This window comes from Oxyura jamaicensis, chromosome 5 (assembly GCF_011077185.1).
Source record: "Oxyura jamaicensis isolate SHBP4307 breed ruddy duck chromosome 5, BPBGC_Ojam_1.0, whole genome shotgun sequence".
NCBI classification, from domain to species: Eukaryota; Metazoa; Chordata; class Aves; order Anseriformes; family Anatidae; genus Oxyura; species Oxyura jamaicensis.
In genome coordinates, this window is record NC_048897.1 from 3,614,821 (window position 1) to 3,627,928 (window position 13,108).

Genomic DNA, 13,108 nt, shown 5'->3' on the forward strand with positions numbered 1-13,108 from the left:
TATAAAGCACTTAGCAGTGGTTCACAGGTAAAACTGAGTGATGGATCAAAGAGTTCTAAAAAACGTCCCCTAGATCTAACATTATTCAATGTGTTCCTTTGGTAAAGTGAGAAGCAGAATTAAGACCATGCTTATTAGACGTGGCAACACTTACATTTTTGGAGGATTAGGAAGCATAATGGATAACAGGATTAGAGTTTGACACTATATGGAGAAATTGACTAAAATACCGATATATAGGGTTCAATATTTAGATAAAAATAACCAACCACACAAATATAAAGCAGGAAATAATGGGCTATGTTTTGCACTCTGTAGAAAAGGATATTTCATACAAAAAGCCAGGTAAATAAAGGATATTCGATGCAACAACATCAATGTTGCAAAAATGAACCACTCCACCCAGAAGTGCTATTATAATGTAGAAAGATGTACAACCTAAGAGACCAGCAGTAATCACTCACTCTACTCAGCAATGTAAGACCCCAGACAGAGTAGTGTGTTCAGTCTTGGGCAGCACACTTCCAAGGAAAAAATAAATAAATGTACCATTACTTATCGCGAGAACATGATCTACAAGGAAAGACCACCTTCGTCAAGACTACTTATTCTGAAATGCTAACAACAGGAGGAAGATGGCTAAAGGGGGCTTTAAGGATATAAAAAGCTGCTAAAAAAAAAAAAAAAAAAAAAAAAAAAAAGAATATTATCCATTTATTCACATCCACGACATTCAAGACAAAAAAATAAAGAGTTTAAACACTCATCCTGCAAATAGGGACTTTAGTTCTTACTGTCACTGAAGAGCCTTGGTACAGATTCAAGATGGCAAAACAAACATGCTTGTAGAGTTTAGCTACACAAACAAAGAAAAAGCCCAAGTCAGTATTATTGCCAAGTCTAAGAAAGAAAAATTATAAAGTTGATACAGGGGCTCCCACAGATAAGAAAACATCTTTTCAGCTTGCATTCTGTTGCCTGAGGAAAAGGAGCCAGGAGGCACAGCAGGGCAGCAAAACATCAAAATGGAACGAGGAAATACAACGGGGTTTGCTGGCTCTTCACTTGTTTCCTAGTGCAGTCGTGAGACCTGCGTTCCTATCTACACAGCACTGATCAGTATGAAAATCTCATCCAAGAGAAGACTGCAAGCAGGAAGCATTAGCAGCCCAGAAGCCCAAGACCCTGCCTAGTAGGAAATCTGTAAAGGCAGTGCTGGAAAGGATGAACTGTGATCAGTCCTCAGGCTTCCCCCCTTCCCCCACCACCAGACAGGAAAAGAAGGAAAAGAAAGCTGGGGGGGAATGGAAGGAGCAGAGCGAATGAGCACACATTTTAACCATTCACTCACTAGACCGCAGAAGAGCAGGTGGAAGAGACCCTAGTAAGGTCTTGGAGAGGGGGAGAAAAAAAAAGCCCAGATGTGGACACACATGCTCATCTGCCCAGATAACCATTTTTCCTGTCTAGACAAAGGTTACTATAAATACATCTCCTCACATCACCACCGTTATCAGCCAGACATTCCAAAGGGAGATGCAGGGCTCTGCAAAGGAAAGTATTTTAACAATCTCGGCATGTGCCAGCTCCCTTCAGAGTTATAAAATAATACATAGCAAGATATAGATATAGATCCCCGATTTGCTATCCTTGAGCAATCCAGCTTGTATTTAAAGAAATAAACCAAACAGATTCTTCACCCCCCCTCTGGCTGCCCGCTTAGGACTCACGGTCACCCGTTCCTCCCTCTCCCCCTCCTCCCAAAGGAATTTTAAACATATTTCCTACAAAACATAACAGGAGGGGTGGAAACTTTCCCTTTCTTCAGCCTGTTTGTTATTTTACCATTATTTGTTGAAGTTCAAAGACAGATTATGTGCTGGTGGCCACAGACAGAGCACAGTGGCCTGTGGCATAACTCACTTCACCACGCCGCATGCCAAAGCACCTCTCCGTCAGCGAGCTGCCAGGAGACCCAGGGGTCTGAGAACGCTATCTAGTTTTATCTTCACTGACACATCAAAAGGCCTCTGGAAGTTGGGCCACGGCCATCAAACACATTTCACCTAGATGTTTTCATAGCTGCATGCTGACAAGTCTTCCAGCTCAGTCTGTTGTATCTACAGAGAGCATTTTCTAGGGTTTAACTACTAAGTTACATACAAAAAATTTAACCCAACCAACTCTTGTGAAATGTAGCACCTTTCCCCCCAAAAAGTAAATCTATGCGTAAACTCTGTAAAGTTCATTTTAATCCCCCCCCAACTGACGAAGCAGGCTTCTGTCCCAAACTCCCTCTAACAAGGCCTGAACTGTCAGAATTTAGACATCAATTCCAAATCATGCCTACCGAAGCTCATTTTGCCAGTTACTCTGGAAAGTGTAGATTCTGAAGTTCCACCCCAGTTTTAAAGCAACCAGTTGTGTCTGACCTTCCAAAGTTTCACCCCTCGCTGCAGCTGGATTTGGTGGTATCTCCATATCACTTTTAAGTTTACCTCATTTGGTACTAAAAGACCACCACGATCATCCCCATGTAGATGTTACATATAAGCAGTTTTTTTCAGACTGCAGAGTAGCCTCTATGTAAGTTTGAGTACACAGTTCTCAGCCCAATTAAAAATAAAGTTTTGGATAAATAATAAAGTTAGGATATAACATCCAAGCTAATGTAATGAACCATGCATTTTCAAAACACAGTTACCCTAGCGAGTTAAGTAGAATACAAAAAGTTTCCTATCAGTGCTAAATAGCAACAGCTCCGCAACCAAGCCAGACACCAAGGGGAAGAGAAGATTGCAGGGGAGATAGCCTTACCTGAAGCACTTGAGGATAATCAAAGATTTGATTGTTGTGACAGCGTTTGCGAACAGCAGGGACACCATCTGACAGATTTGTGCATTTGTCTAAGACCAACACCGATTCCCCATTCTCAGCCTGAAGAGCTTCCAACTCAGACCGGTATTCTGGGTGCAGAGCCATTTGAGATGACAGAATGAAATACCTGCGGGGACTGAAAAACACAGCAAGGTTACTTGGCAGCACCGCAAGTTTACTTCCAAGATGCTCTACAACACATTTCTTTCCACCCTGGAAAAGTTAATCTCATTCTGCTACATGTGGACACAGTATTAAGACCATATTTTCAGACAAGAGTGAGAAGTGTAATGATGCAAGATAATTAAATTTTGGATATTAAGTGGCTCAGCACTATTTACATCTCCTAATAAAATATACGCGGAAAGAGTGCTTATTATATTAAAATCAGCACTTTGATTATAATATATTTTATAAACTGAAACAAACATTATTTGGCTATATATTAAAACAGCTTACTGCTGATGCTAGCGTTGTTCATTCTATTATTTGGTGTTTGTGTACTGTTACAAAGTAGACAATGAATGCTGCTACTAGTTTCTCCTCCCATATTTTTTCTCATCGATTTTAATAGAAAAAAAGACGCTGAACTGTCCACTCAGCTACCGCATGCATATTCCACCCTGATATGGTGACAGTAACAACAGGACAAGCTCATCTCATTAGCTGGGATTCAGTTCTGTACCTTTAGGGCACCATAAAGGCAACACTTCCAGGACAAGGAGGAAGGCTCAGTAGCCTACTCACTCTCAACTCCTACCATGTCCCAGAAATATGCATATTCAAGATGTGCTTTAACGCTGAAGTATTTCAAGACGTGAATTAGCATTGGATGTAAAGCACACAGAAACGGAGTCTCAAATTAGATGCTCACAGCTTTAAAAAGTGAGTTTCGTTAATGATGAAATAGAGCATGTCTTACAAACATACTCGCTGATTTTTTTTTAACAGATAAAATAAGTCAGACTGCTCCACTGCTTCCCATTCAAGGGAACACATAGTGAGAGACTGCCCTCAACTCAGCCAAAAGAACACAGGAAATAGGAGGCCTGCACTTAGGATTCCAATTCTGCTCCACGTGATACTATTTTTAATTTACACTCTTTGAGAACACACACAAACACACACTGTATAAAGTCAGACCTTTCCCACTGCTCTTCTCACCTCTTTTACTTATTTTCCTGCTGGTCACTTTAGTTGATCCAATTAACAGATAAGACTTGCACAGTTTTTTTTTTTTAAACACTCTATTTTTCTAAGTCTCCAACTGCTACCATCCTGCTACCAAAAGCTTTATAGAATATACATTACTAGCAGAGATGGAAGCAAAATAATTTAAACTACTCAACTAAAAAGGAGAATAAATCAAATACTCTCAGTTCAGTTCTGTAAGAGGAACACGAAAGGATTTGCCTTAAAAAAAGGAAATACTGCTACACGAGTGATAAAAAACAACCAGCTAAGAATTGTGCAGGAGTGTTTATGTGTTTAATACCAAATTTTGCCTTTAAACTATCATCCACGTATGACATCCAAATCCAGTGATCAAATCTTGTTACAAAAAAAAAAGAAAAAAAGGCACAGGGCAGCTACCAGGAAATAATGCTTTAGTGTAATGGAAAGTAATAATTTACCCCAGTCAAGCCTAAACTCCAAGCACTGCTCCCTTGTCACAGCCTTCCTGCATAAAGCAAACAAACTTTTACGTTTCATTTCGTGATGCTAACTGGCCACTAGATGGTACTCTGGAGACTGCAGTTTGCTCCTCACAAGAAATTGAGTGCCTCTGAGAACAGGGAACCTACAACACACCCCCAAAACACAGACTCCCGCAGCATTTAGCTGGCTACACGGCCATGAACAGTATGATCGGATCTCTCTTTACAGCAGATTCTGCACAGGCTGAAACCTATCATCATGTGCATGCTTTCCAGACAGAAATACAAAGCATGCTCTCACTCTGTGTTTAACTGTAACAATACCTGAGATATATAAAGAATCGACTGGGATTCAAACAGATGCCCCTATACCGGCCAGGTCCAGGAGTATCACAATCAGGATTGTGAAGTGTGTGACTAAAGCAAACCACTGCTGCACAGGTCTGTCCTGTAACTGATTGCGATGCCTTAGAGCAGCACAGAGCCACAGCAAGAACACTGCCCTTACCAGGGAAGACAACAAGCCAAACAACAGTAATTTTTTTTTGGTCTGTAACTAGCAGCACCCTTTCAAATCAGTTTTCAACTCTAATAATTCATACTCTCTACAGGAAAAAAGAACCTAAAGCTTCTGCACATTCAAACCTGATCTTCACAATCAGTGAGCGTGTCATTTACTCCCACCGCCTCAGTCTGCTCACCTTTTAAACCACAACACGGGTAAGACAGTGAAATGTTTTCAGCCGTGTAATTAAAGGCTTATGGAATACGAAAAGAGCAGCCTTTCGCAATCAATTAAGGTGTCTTCCAGACTTCTTCCTATTCTTGTTCTGAAGGCACAAATGGATAAGAGAAACCACTGTTTCCCAGAGTAGCTCATTTCAAATGGCTAATTACATTATCTGATAAAGTTAGTGCTTCATGTCCCACTTGTCTTGCTTTACTCCCAAATACAGCATCATGGTGATTTCTTTGATTGTATGTCTTACTCCAGTACTAGTAAAATAAATAAATAAATAAAACATCAGTATTAAAATCTCTGGATGTAACTATTCACCTGAACAAGTCAGCTCTCATTCTGCTGCTTCATGAGCTAACCACACTAGCCTCCTTAAGATTCTTTCTGCAAGAACTTCTTCTCTTCAGAGCTCTATTTCCACGCTTCTCCTTCTACCTCTTCTACCATGTCATTTCCAAAGGACTTCAGAACTACCAAAACATCTAAACTGATTTAGAAAGAATGTATCTGTAAGACATACAGAGAGGTAAATATCAGGTCCTTGCTCCTGTTCTCCTGTTACATATTGGAAGTTTGCACTGTCTCATACTACCTGAAACACACATGCTGCTCCCCATGATCCCTTTACCTCCTGAAAGTCACAATGCAGGTACAGCATGCTGCTTTTACCATTGCTTTAGTAATCTCTTGCCCCTACTTAAGCATCGTAACATAAGTTGTCTGAAGAGATCATTTATTAGGGAATCTGTATTACTTTGAATTACTGCCTTGCTTTACCTAACTGTTAAAAAAAAATTCACAGTAACAACTATTTTTATTTAGTTCCAGTGAGCTGACTTGCTGTATTAGGCACATTGAACCTAATGCCACAAGACACACTGACACTCCATCATCTTTCACACTTCAGTTTCTGGAGTGGGTCTCCTAAAGTACTGTCAGACCATCATTTATCACACTTCAGTTTCTGAGGTGGGGAAAAGAGAAACTCTGAAAAGAAGTCCCCATCTCGTCCCTAAACCACACCTGGGCAGATTAGACGAGGCTATTGGCATGGAACTGTCGTATATTTTAATAGCAAGATCCAGGCATGAGCAGAACAACTCTTACAAAATTGCCTCAGAGCAACAACAAGCTGGCAGCTGTTTTTGTATTATATCAGCATCCATATTAAACACAGTATCGAATACATTTTGCCCAACTAATTGGGCTTGCTTTACCCTGGTCCTCTTTCTGGCAGATCCACTTCCCCAGACAACGGGCTGTAAACAGGAATACTGACATCGTAGCCTTGCCGGTAAGTCCACGTGGAGAAGCCTCCACCAGCTAGCAGAGCCCTGAAAAAGACAAGAAAAAAACATAAACAGAGCACGTAGATCACTCCAACTCAGAGCAGTATTTACTGATCATAGTTACCAGAACGTCAAAAAGATGCATCTGAGATAAGAGTTTTTCCCTCGACTTCTGTCAGTGGCATTTTCCCTGCAGTTTTTACCTCCACTTTAGCTTTCCTGGACTGGGCTTACTGCCAGGTTGGATCCAGTCATCAAGGGAATGTTTACAATTGCGTATGATCACTGAGGAAAGAACTGTTTTTGCATTATTATAGGGAAATGGAATCTATTGCAGTCATTATGACCATCCTGCATTTTTCCAAGCTGACACATACCAAGTCAACTTTAACTTGAAGAAATACATTCTTATTTATTTATACTAGTTAACATATTTCTTAATATGTCTACCCTGAAACAGCACGTAGCACAGCTCCATGTGTTAGACAAGCTCTATTCCAGGTGCAAGTCCAGATAAAATAACACAGTGCTTTTGGAGCTTGTAACAACTCTCAAGACTTCTCAGGCAAATACGATTTGTTCGCACCATATTTTCAGAGTGATCACACTAACTAGTAAAGTTTATTTTGGTTCTATATTACACAAGAAATGCTATAAGCAGAACACAATGCAATGCGAATTTGATATGCTCCAAAACTGATCTCCAAGAGTAGGGGCGGCTTGGGTTGCTGTGCTAGAAAACATGGGAATAATCAAGGATGGATAAATGAAGACATATTTCAACCTCCCAAGGGGACAAACCTGATTGTCTGTGGCTTTTTCTAGACAGGACAACCTTTTATTACACAGAAGTAATGAGCTCTAAAAAACAGAAGAGAATGTGAACACAAGAATGCAATGCATCATCCACAGTGCTGAAAGAAACGGGTGTGTTATCTCCTGTCCCGAATCCAGCTTCTTTGAAATATGCCAGTAGAGGACATCAACTTTGCAGTTACCATTTCATCTCCAGTGACCAGTTGGCACAGCGGACACATCATCCTGATTCCAAAAGAAGCTCAGATTCAGCTTCTTTAGTGAGACTTCTTGAACAGCTGACTGCGCTTTCAGCCCTTTGTCACCAAACAGCAGGGTGGGCTATCCTTTAAACTGCCCCTGGGATACTGGGTCTGCCTAAATTACCAGATAAATATGCAGAAAAATATTCTTCCTGTTGCAGTTTCTCTCATTCTCTAGGCAAAGAAGCAGAACACAATGCCCCACTACTCCAGGCACTACCGAAAGGATCTTGAGGAGCTGTACCCACTGCAGCAGCTCTGATTACAGCCAGCAGTCTTGCTGTCTGTCACAAGCTTGCACATTGTCATAGTTCAGATTGGAGCAGGCACGTCCCATCAGTAATCAAAATACGCGCATCAGAAGGAAGTCAAGACGAGGCCAGAAGATGTGCTGACAGCCTATTAGGAGCTACTCTACTTTTCAGTTACCACTGAATTAAATCCTTAGTATAGTGTTTAGAGCAGTTTTTCCACTGCTGTTATATAACAGATTATTGTTCTACTTAATTGTCATCCAAGACTGATTATTTTTTCCCCTTGGAACACGACACCCTGGTTAAACACCGGTATGTTCTGCCTGCTTTAACTCCCTTCAGATGTGCCGCAGGATACTTCACTTCCCGCCCTGAACTGCAGCACGGCTGTTTAGCATCCCAACATCACAATCAAGTTTGGGCATAAACGTGACTCCACCCAAGTAGCCAGGCAAGCAGTTCTAAATGTCATTTAAGAAGCTCTTTGAAAACTGTAGGCTCTGGATTAGAGAAGCAGTTCAGTTTGATAACAATTACAAAACCAAAGCAACTCTCTCTATTACTCTCCAGTCAGAGCACAAACTATTTGTAGGAGCAGAAATCAACTGGAGAAGAAGGATGATAAATCAAGCACGTGCTGAGTGAGAATTTATGCTCTAAGTGATTAGCTGGGGTTCCTTTCCAGTGCTTCCCCCCTTTGGTGGGGGCATGTACATGTTACGTGTACAATGCTATCATGACCAGGTCTCACCCTTGTAGTTGAGTGTTCCAGGGCTTATCCACATCAATTCAACTACAAGCAGGGAGGAAGAAAAAAAAAACTGGCTTGGGTGTTGCTGTTCTTGCACTTTATACCTCTCTCCTCTTTTTATAACCCCCTAATTGGGAAACTACAACCAGATTGTTTTAATTGGATCCGGTGAAAACATGACAGCACCTCATCAGCCTTGAGAAAGCAGGTGTGTGTCATGCAGACCGTTCCTTACACAAACCCACCGGGAACCAACACCATTTAAATAACTCCTCGCAGATTTTCGTTGTGTGTTGCGCCAAGGGAATAGAGATATTAACTCCTAACGTAGTCAAGATGAATAATCTTTAAATTGCACTGAGCAATGAGGAGTAAGCCTGCTCCTAAGCAACTTTTCACCACGTCTCAGGTATTGATCCTTCTTTCTCTCCAGGAAGCACCCCAACTGGTCTGCACTCTGTGTTTCTGCCCAGCTGCCATCATCATCAGTTTTCTGCCAAATCTCACAAGTCACTGACACCAATTCATCAATCGAAGCAGAAGGAAGAAGAATCTTAGTCCATATGTTGAACCCTACAGCTACAGAGTAGCTTAGCGAAAGAAATCCCTTCATCCACACTGTTGTACCAAATTCAATAGCACTTACTAACAAATAACAAAGAGCTTATCTTTTAAGGTTTATGGCACGAGATTACATATGTTACGGCAGCTAATACCAGCTACATAGCCTCCATACCCCCAAGGCAGACTTCTATCTTCAAAATAATTGGAGTAAAGCACTTTTACACTGTCTCCTGGAAATTAGCTTTAAAGACTTAATGAACAAACGCTCACTCAGTGAGCTAACTTATCTAAAGTCTTTCACAGGTGTAAAAACACTATACAACTGAATTCCCCTCTGTGCTAAAGGTCTTACTTTACCTGGATTAATATTCTGCAGCAAATCAGCAGGACATGATTCTATTATATCTAAGATCCACCACTGTTCAATTCAGTGTGATATCAGGTATGGGCTGAACAGAAGAGGGAACACGTTCCCTGCGCAAACTTCAATCATTACCTGCGTATTTCACCAGACATCCACAAAATCCTGCCTATGAGTCCTTATGGAGATGTACCAGTACCGCTCAGACCTGTCCATCAAAATCCACCAAACCCTGCCAGCACATCTTTGTTGTGGCCTGCAGCCACTCATCCCATGACACTACAAACAACTGTCCTTCACACTCTGTTACGTGCCTCATCTGTAACATGTGGAGGTACTCAGATGAAGAAAGCATACCTGGTTCACTTATTCTGTTGGCTATGAACTAAGACCTCCATGGGACTCCAAAATCATACTGTAACCACACACTGCAGCACTCAGGCCTCTGCTCCGGTGACCAGAATCTGTACTACACTTAGTACAGTCTAATTGTTGGCTGCCTACAGAAATGAGTTTCCACCTTCTCGCAGTCCCACGCATTCACTGTCATTGCCTCTCCACTGTATTACAGCTAGTGATTGTGCAGCCGCAGGGCAAAACAGTTCAGCAAGCTATGACAACAGCTGTTTGCCAAAAAAGGGCTATGATTTTTTTTATACAGTCCCAGAACAGTCCATCCCGTTAAACAGAACGCTGTCAAATAAAAAAATCCTGTTAAGAAATACAAATCTTAAGACAACAGGTATGTACTAACAGATTAACAGGCTTGGTTACCTAAGAACAATGCTTGACTGCCCTCTTCAGGATAACACCCATCCATATCACATTTCATACAGTCAAAAACTAATGCATTTCTTCACAATCAGTGACGTAATTAGGAAAAACAAACATTCTTTGAACATGTCCAGAAAAAAACACATTCTGTTCTGGCATTGAAGAATGATGTTTTACAATGCCTTTGGTGCAAAGAAATCAAGATACACTATGCACGCAACATTCTTCGCAGCTATCCTGTATCTCAGGCAAGATTTTGTTGACAAAACATTCAGCAGAAGAAAGCTAGCCTTGATCTTCAAGAGAGGGACTGGGTACATGGGATCCAACTCAGCACAACTAAACGCACTAGCCCAGCAGAATCATATTCAGTAACAGCTTTAAGCTAATGACTTCTGATTTGCATCAAATGAGACATTCTGTGAAGACTTCAGGTTGGTAACACAAGATACAAGTCTAAATTGAAAAGTCTCCATCCTTACAGCAAGCCCAACAGGTAAGACAAACAAACGCTGCAGATCACATCCCTTGTAAAATTAAGAACAGAGCTAAACTGTAGGATATCTGTCAGCAGGAAAAACTTGTTCTACATGAGACAAGGACTTATCTACTTCCCTTTTTTGAGAGGAGATGAAGCCGTACTCCAGTTTTGTAAAGGCTAAGGAGCACATCCTTTGCTATCAGCTGCACTCCTGGGCTTGCTGCCTCTCCAATGACATTTAAACTCAGATCTATGCGTTCAAATACAGCAAGACGCATACCTATCCCTAGGAACATCTAGTGCAGTGTTATAATCTGGTGGCCCTCCGGGCAGCATATTGAAGAGCAAGTGGTTTGTGCCTCGATCCCACCTACAGCAAAAGAAAAAACAGACAATAATTAGAGAGGTGCTCTCTACAAATGATAAGCTCTGTTAAAATCTCTGTCAAAATCTTCACTGACTCTCTGCATCCTCCCCTCCATCATTAACCTTAATTTTTTCCACTTGGGTTCTTCAGATTCCCACACTGAAGTTTCTGTAAGTACCTGGATAGCTGTGCCAAAGCCTGCGCTGTCTCCTTGATGCGCAGCGTGTTCTGATTGAGGACATCTATGGACGGCACAAAAAGGCAGGCCCGGTTGACATCGTCGGTGTAGAACTCACTGTCAGAGATGGCAGTTAGCAGCTCGTTGTATTCCCTGGAAATGGTATTGCTCACTGACGTCCCGTACTCATCCACATACTTTTTCAGTGAGTAGATGTATACCTTGATTTTGTTTTTGGGATTGAAGCCACATCGATAGACGTCGAAGCAGGTGTGCATCCGGCAGCTGAGGTCTCCCCGCTCAGGAATGGGGCTATCAGCAGGAAGCTTGACCACAGGCACATCATGGACGCTGCGTTTTTCAACAGTCCAGTCATTGGACGACTCAATGGAATGAGGCCAGAACTGGAACATTCCTGTGGCTATCAGGCCCAGCAGAACTATGGAAAAGAGAGTGATGTAGTAGATGCGATGCTTGGTTTTCATTCTTGGGATGAGGGCTGGACCCCGAGTGTTGTATTTGGCCGACGCACACATAATGGAATCAATTATCTCTTGTCTCTGCAAGTTAGAAAGAGCGGAGTTTAAGGCTGAGCCCAGGAAGAGATGCATGCTTATCACTTAACCCACTGAAGACAGGTTCTTTGCCTCAGCAGCTTCACAGCGAAATTCCTTCAGACGCTCACAAGTCCCAGCGGAGCACATGATGCCAACCGGTCACTACGCTGGGACTGCCACTTGGCCGTGACAACAGGAACCTGATCTACTGGGCCTGGTTTCAAAAGAGCGAGTCCTCACAGGTGGCTCTCCATCTACATCTGAATGTGTTCACAGTAAACAGCAAAAAAACACCGAACGAACACTCAGCTCAGCTGTGAGGGAAGAGACCCAGCCTGGCCATCGCACAAAGGGCTGGCACCGGGGCATCGTGCAGAACGTGGGGCTGTGGTGCTGCTTCTAATGCCAAGCAGCTTTCTAAGCAAATTGTACATGAGGACCACCGTATCCGACCACAACGATACAAGCGTACATCTGGGAAGAAAAAGGCAATAGCTGCGGTCTTTGTTAACGTGCCCTGGGCAGGGGGGAGGCTGCCCCATGAGTTACAACGGCAGCCCTGTGAAGAACAGCACTTAAAGAAGAGCTCGCTGCAGGCTGATTCACTTTTTAGCGAAGACCACGGTGTAATATGAAGCACCAAAAAGAAAATAAAAAAAAAATGTAGCTCCAACTCGTGTGCTCCACGGCGGGCACTTTTAGAGCTGGCAGGGGTTCTTTCTCGAAGGAGAATGCGGATAATTATATGTTCAGGGCAAACACAGGGTGGTTTTGCGCTTTAGGAGCGAGAAAGAAGGTCACTCAGTCAACTGCACAGCAGAAAACGAGTATAAATTTAAAAAGTGCCATTGCGGCATCAAGTGGTCTTAATATGTAGCAGTTCGTAACAAAGGGCTGTCAGGACAGGGCGGCTAAGCCCCGAAGCGCCTGCACTTGCACAGGGCAGCACCGGAGCAACCCCGGACGCTACCACCCACCTCTCTTACAACCACCGCCCTTCTCCCAGCTGCTCTCGTCAGTTTCCGTCCCCATCCCGACACCGGAGGCAGCTCCCAGAGCCTCCCCGGCCCCGCCCGCCTCCCCTCCCCGGGCCGCTCCGCAGCCGCCGGGCCGGCCCCGACTCACCTCCGCCCGCAGTCGCTCGGGCCCCAGCGCCCGCGCCGCCAGCCCGACGGCGGCCGCCCCGCGGGGCTCCCCCCC

General features: G+C 43.0%; 1 protein-coding gene across 2 annotated transcripts in view; it reads right to left on the reverse strand.

The window, feature by feature from the left end:
• Nucleotides 1-13,067, reverse strand: part of EXT2 (exostosin glycosyltransferase 2) — a 71,999-nt gene extending 58,932 nt beyond the window's left edge. Inside the window, exons 1-5 of one of the 2 annotated variants that reach the window (XM_035329116.1) lie at nucleotides 13,034-13,067; nucleotides 11,352-11,947; nucleotides 11,087-11,176; nucleotides 6,492-6,608; nucleotides 2,818-3,013 (exon numbers count right to left, since the gene is read on the reverse strand). In XM_035329116.1, the coding sequence (XP_035185007.1) occupies nucleotides 2,818-3,013; nucleotides 6,492-6,608; nucleotides 11,087-11,176; nucleotides 11,352-11,887 (939 nt within the window). In that variant the 5' untranslated portion in view covers nucleotides 11,888-11,947; nucleotides 13,034-13,067. The remainder of the gene's footprint in view (nucleotides 1-2,817; nucleotides 3,014-6,491; nucleotides 6,609-11,086; nucleotides 11,177-11,351; nucleotides 11,948-13,033) is intronic. The other variant, XM_035329117.1, reaches the window with a different exon arrangement.
• Between the last annotated feature and the right edge of the window lie 41 nt (nucleotides 13,068-13,108).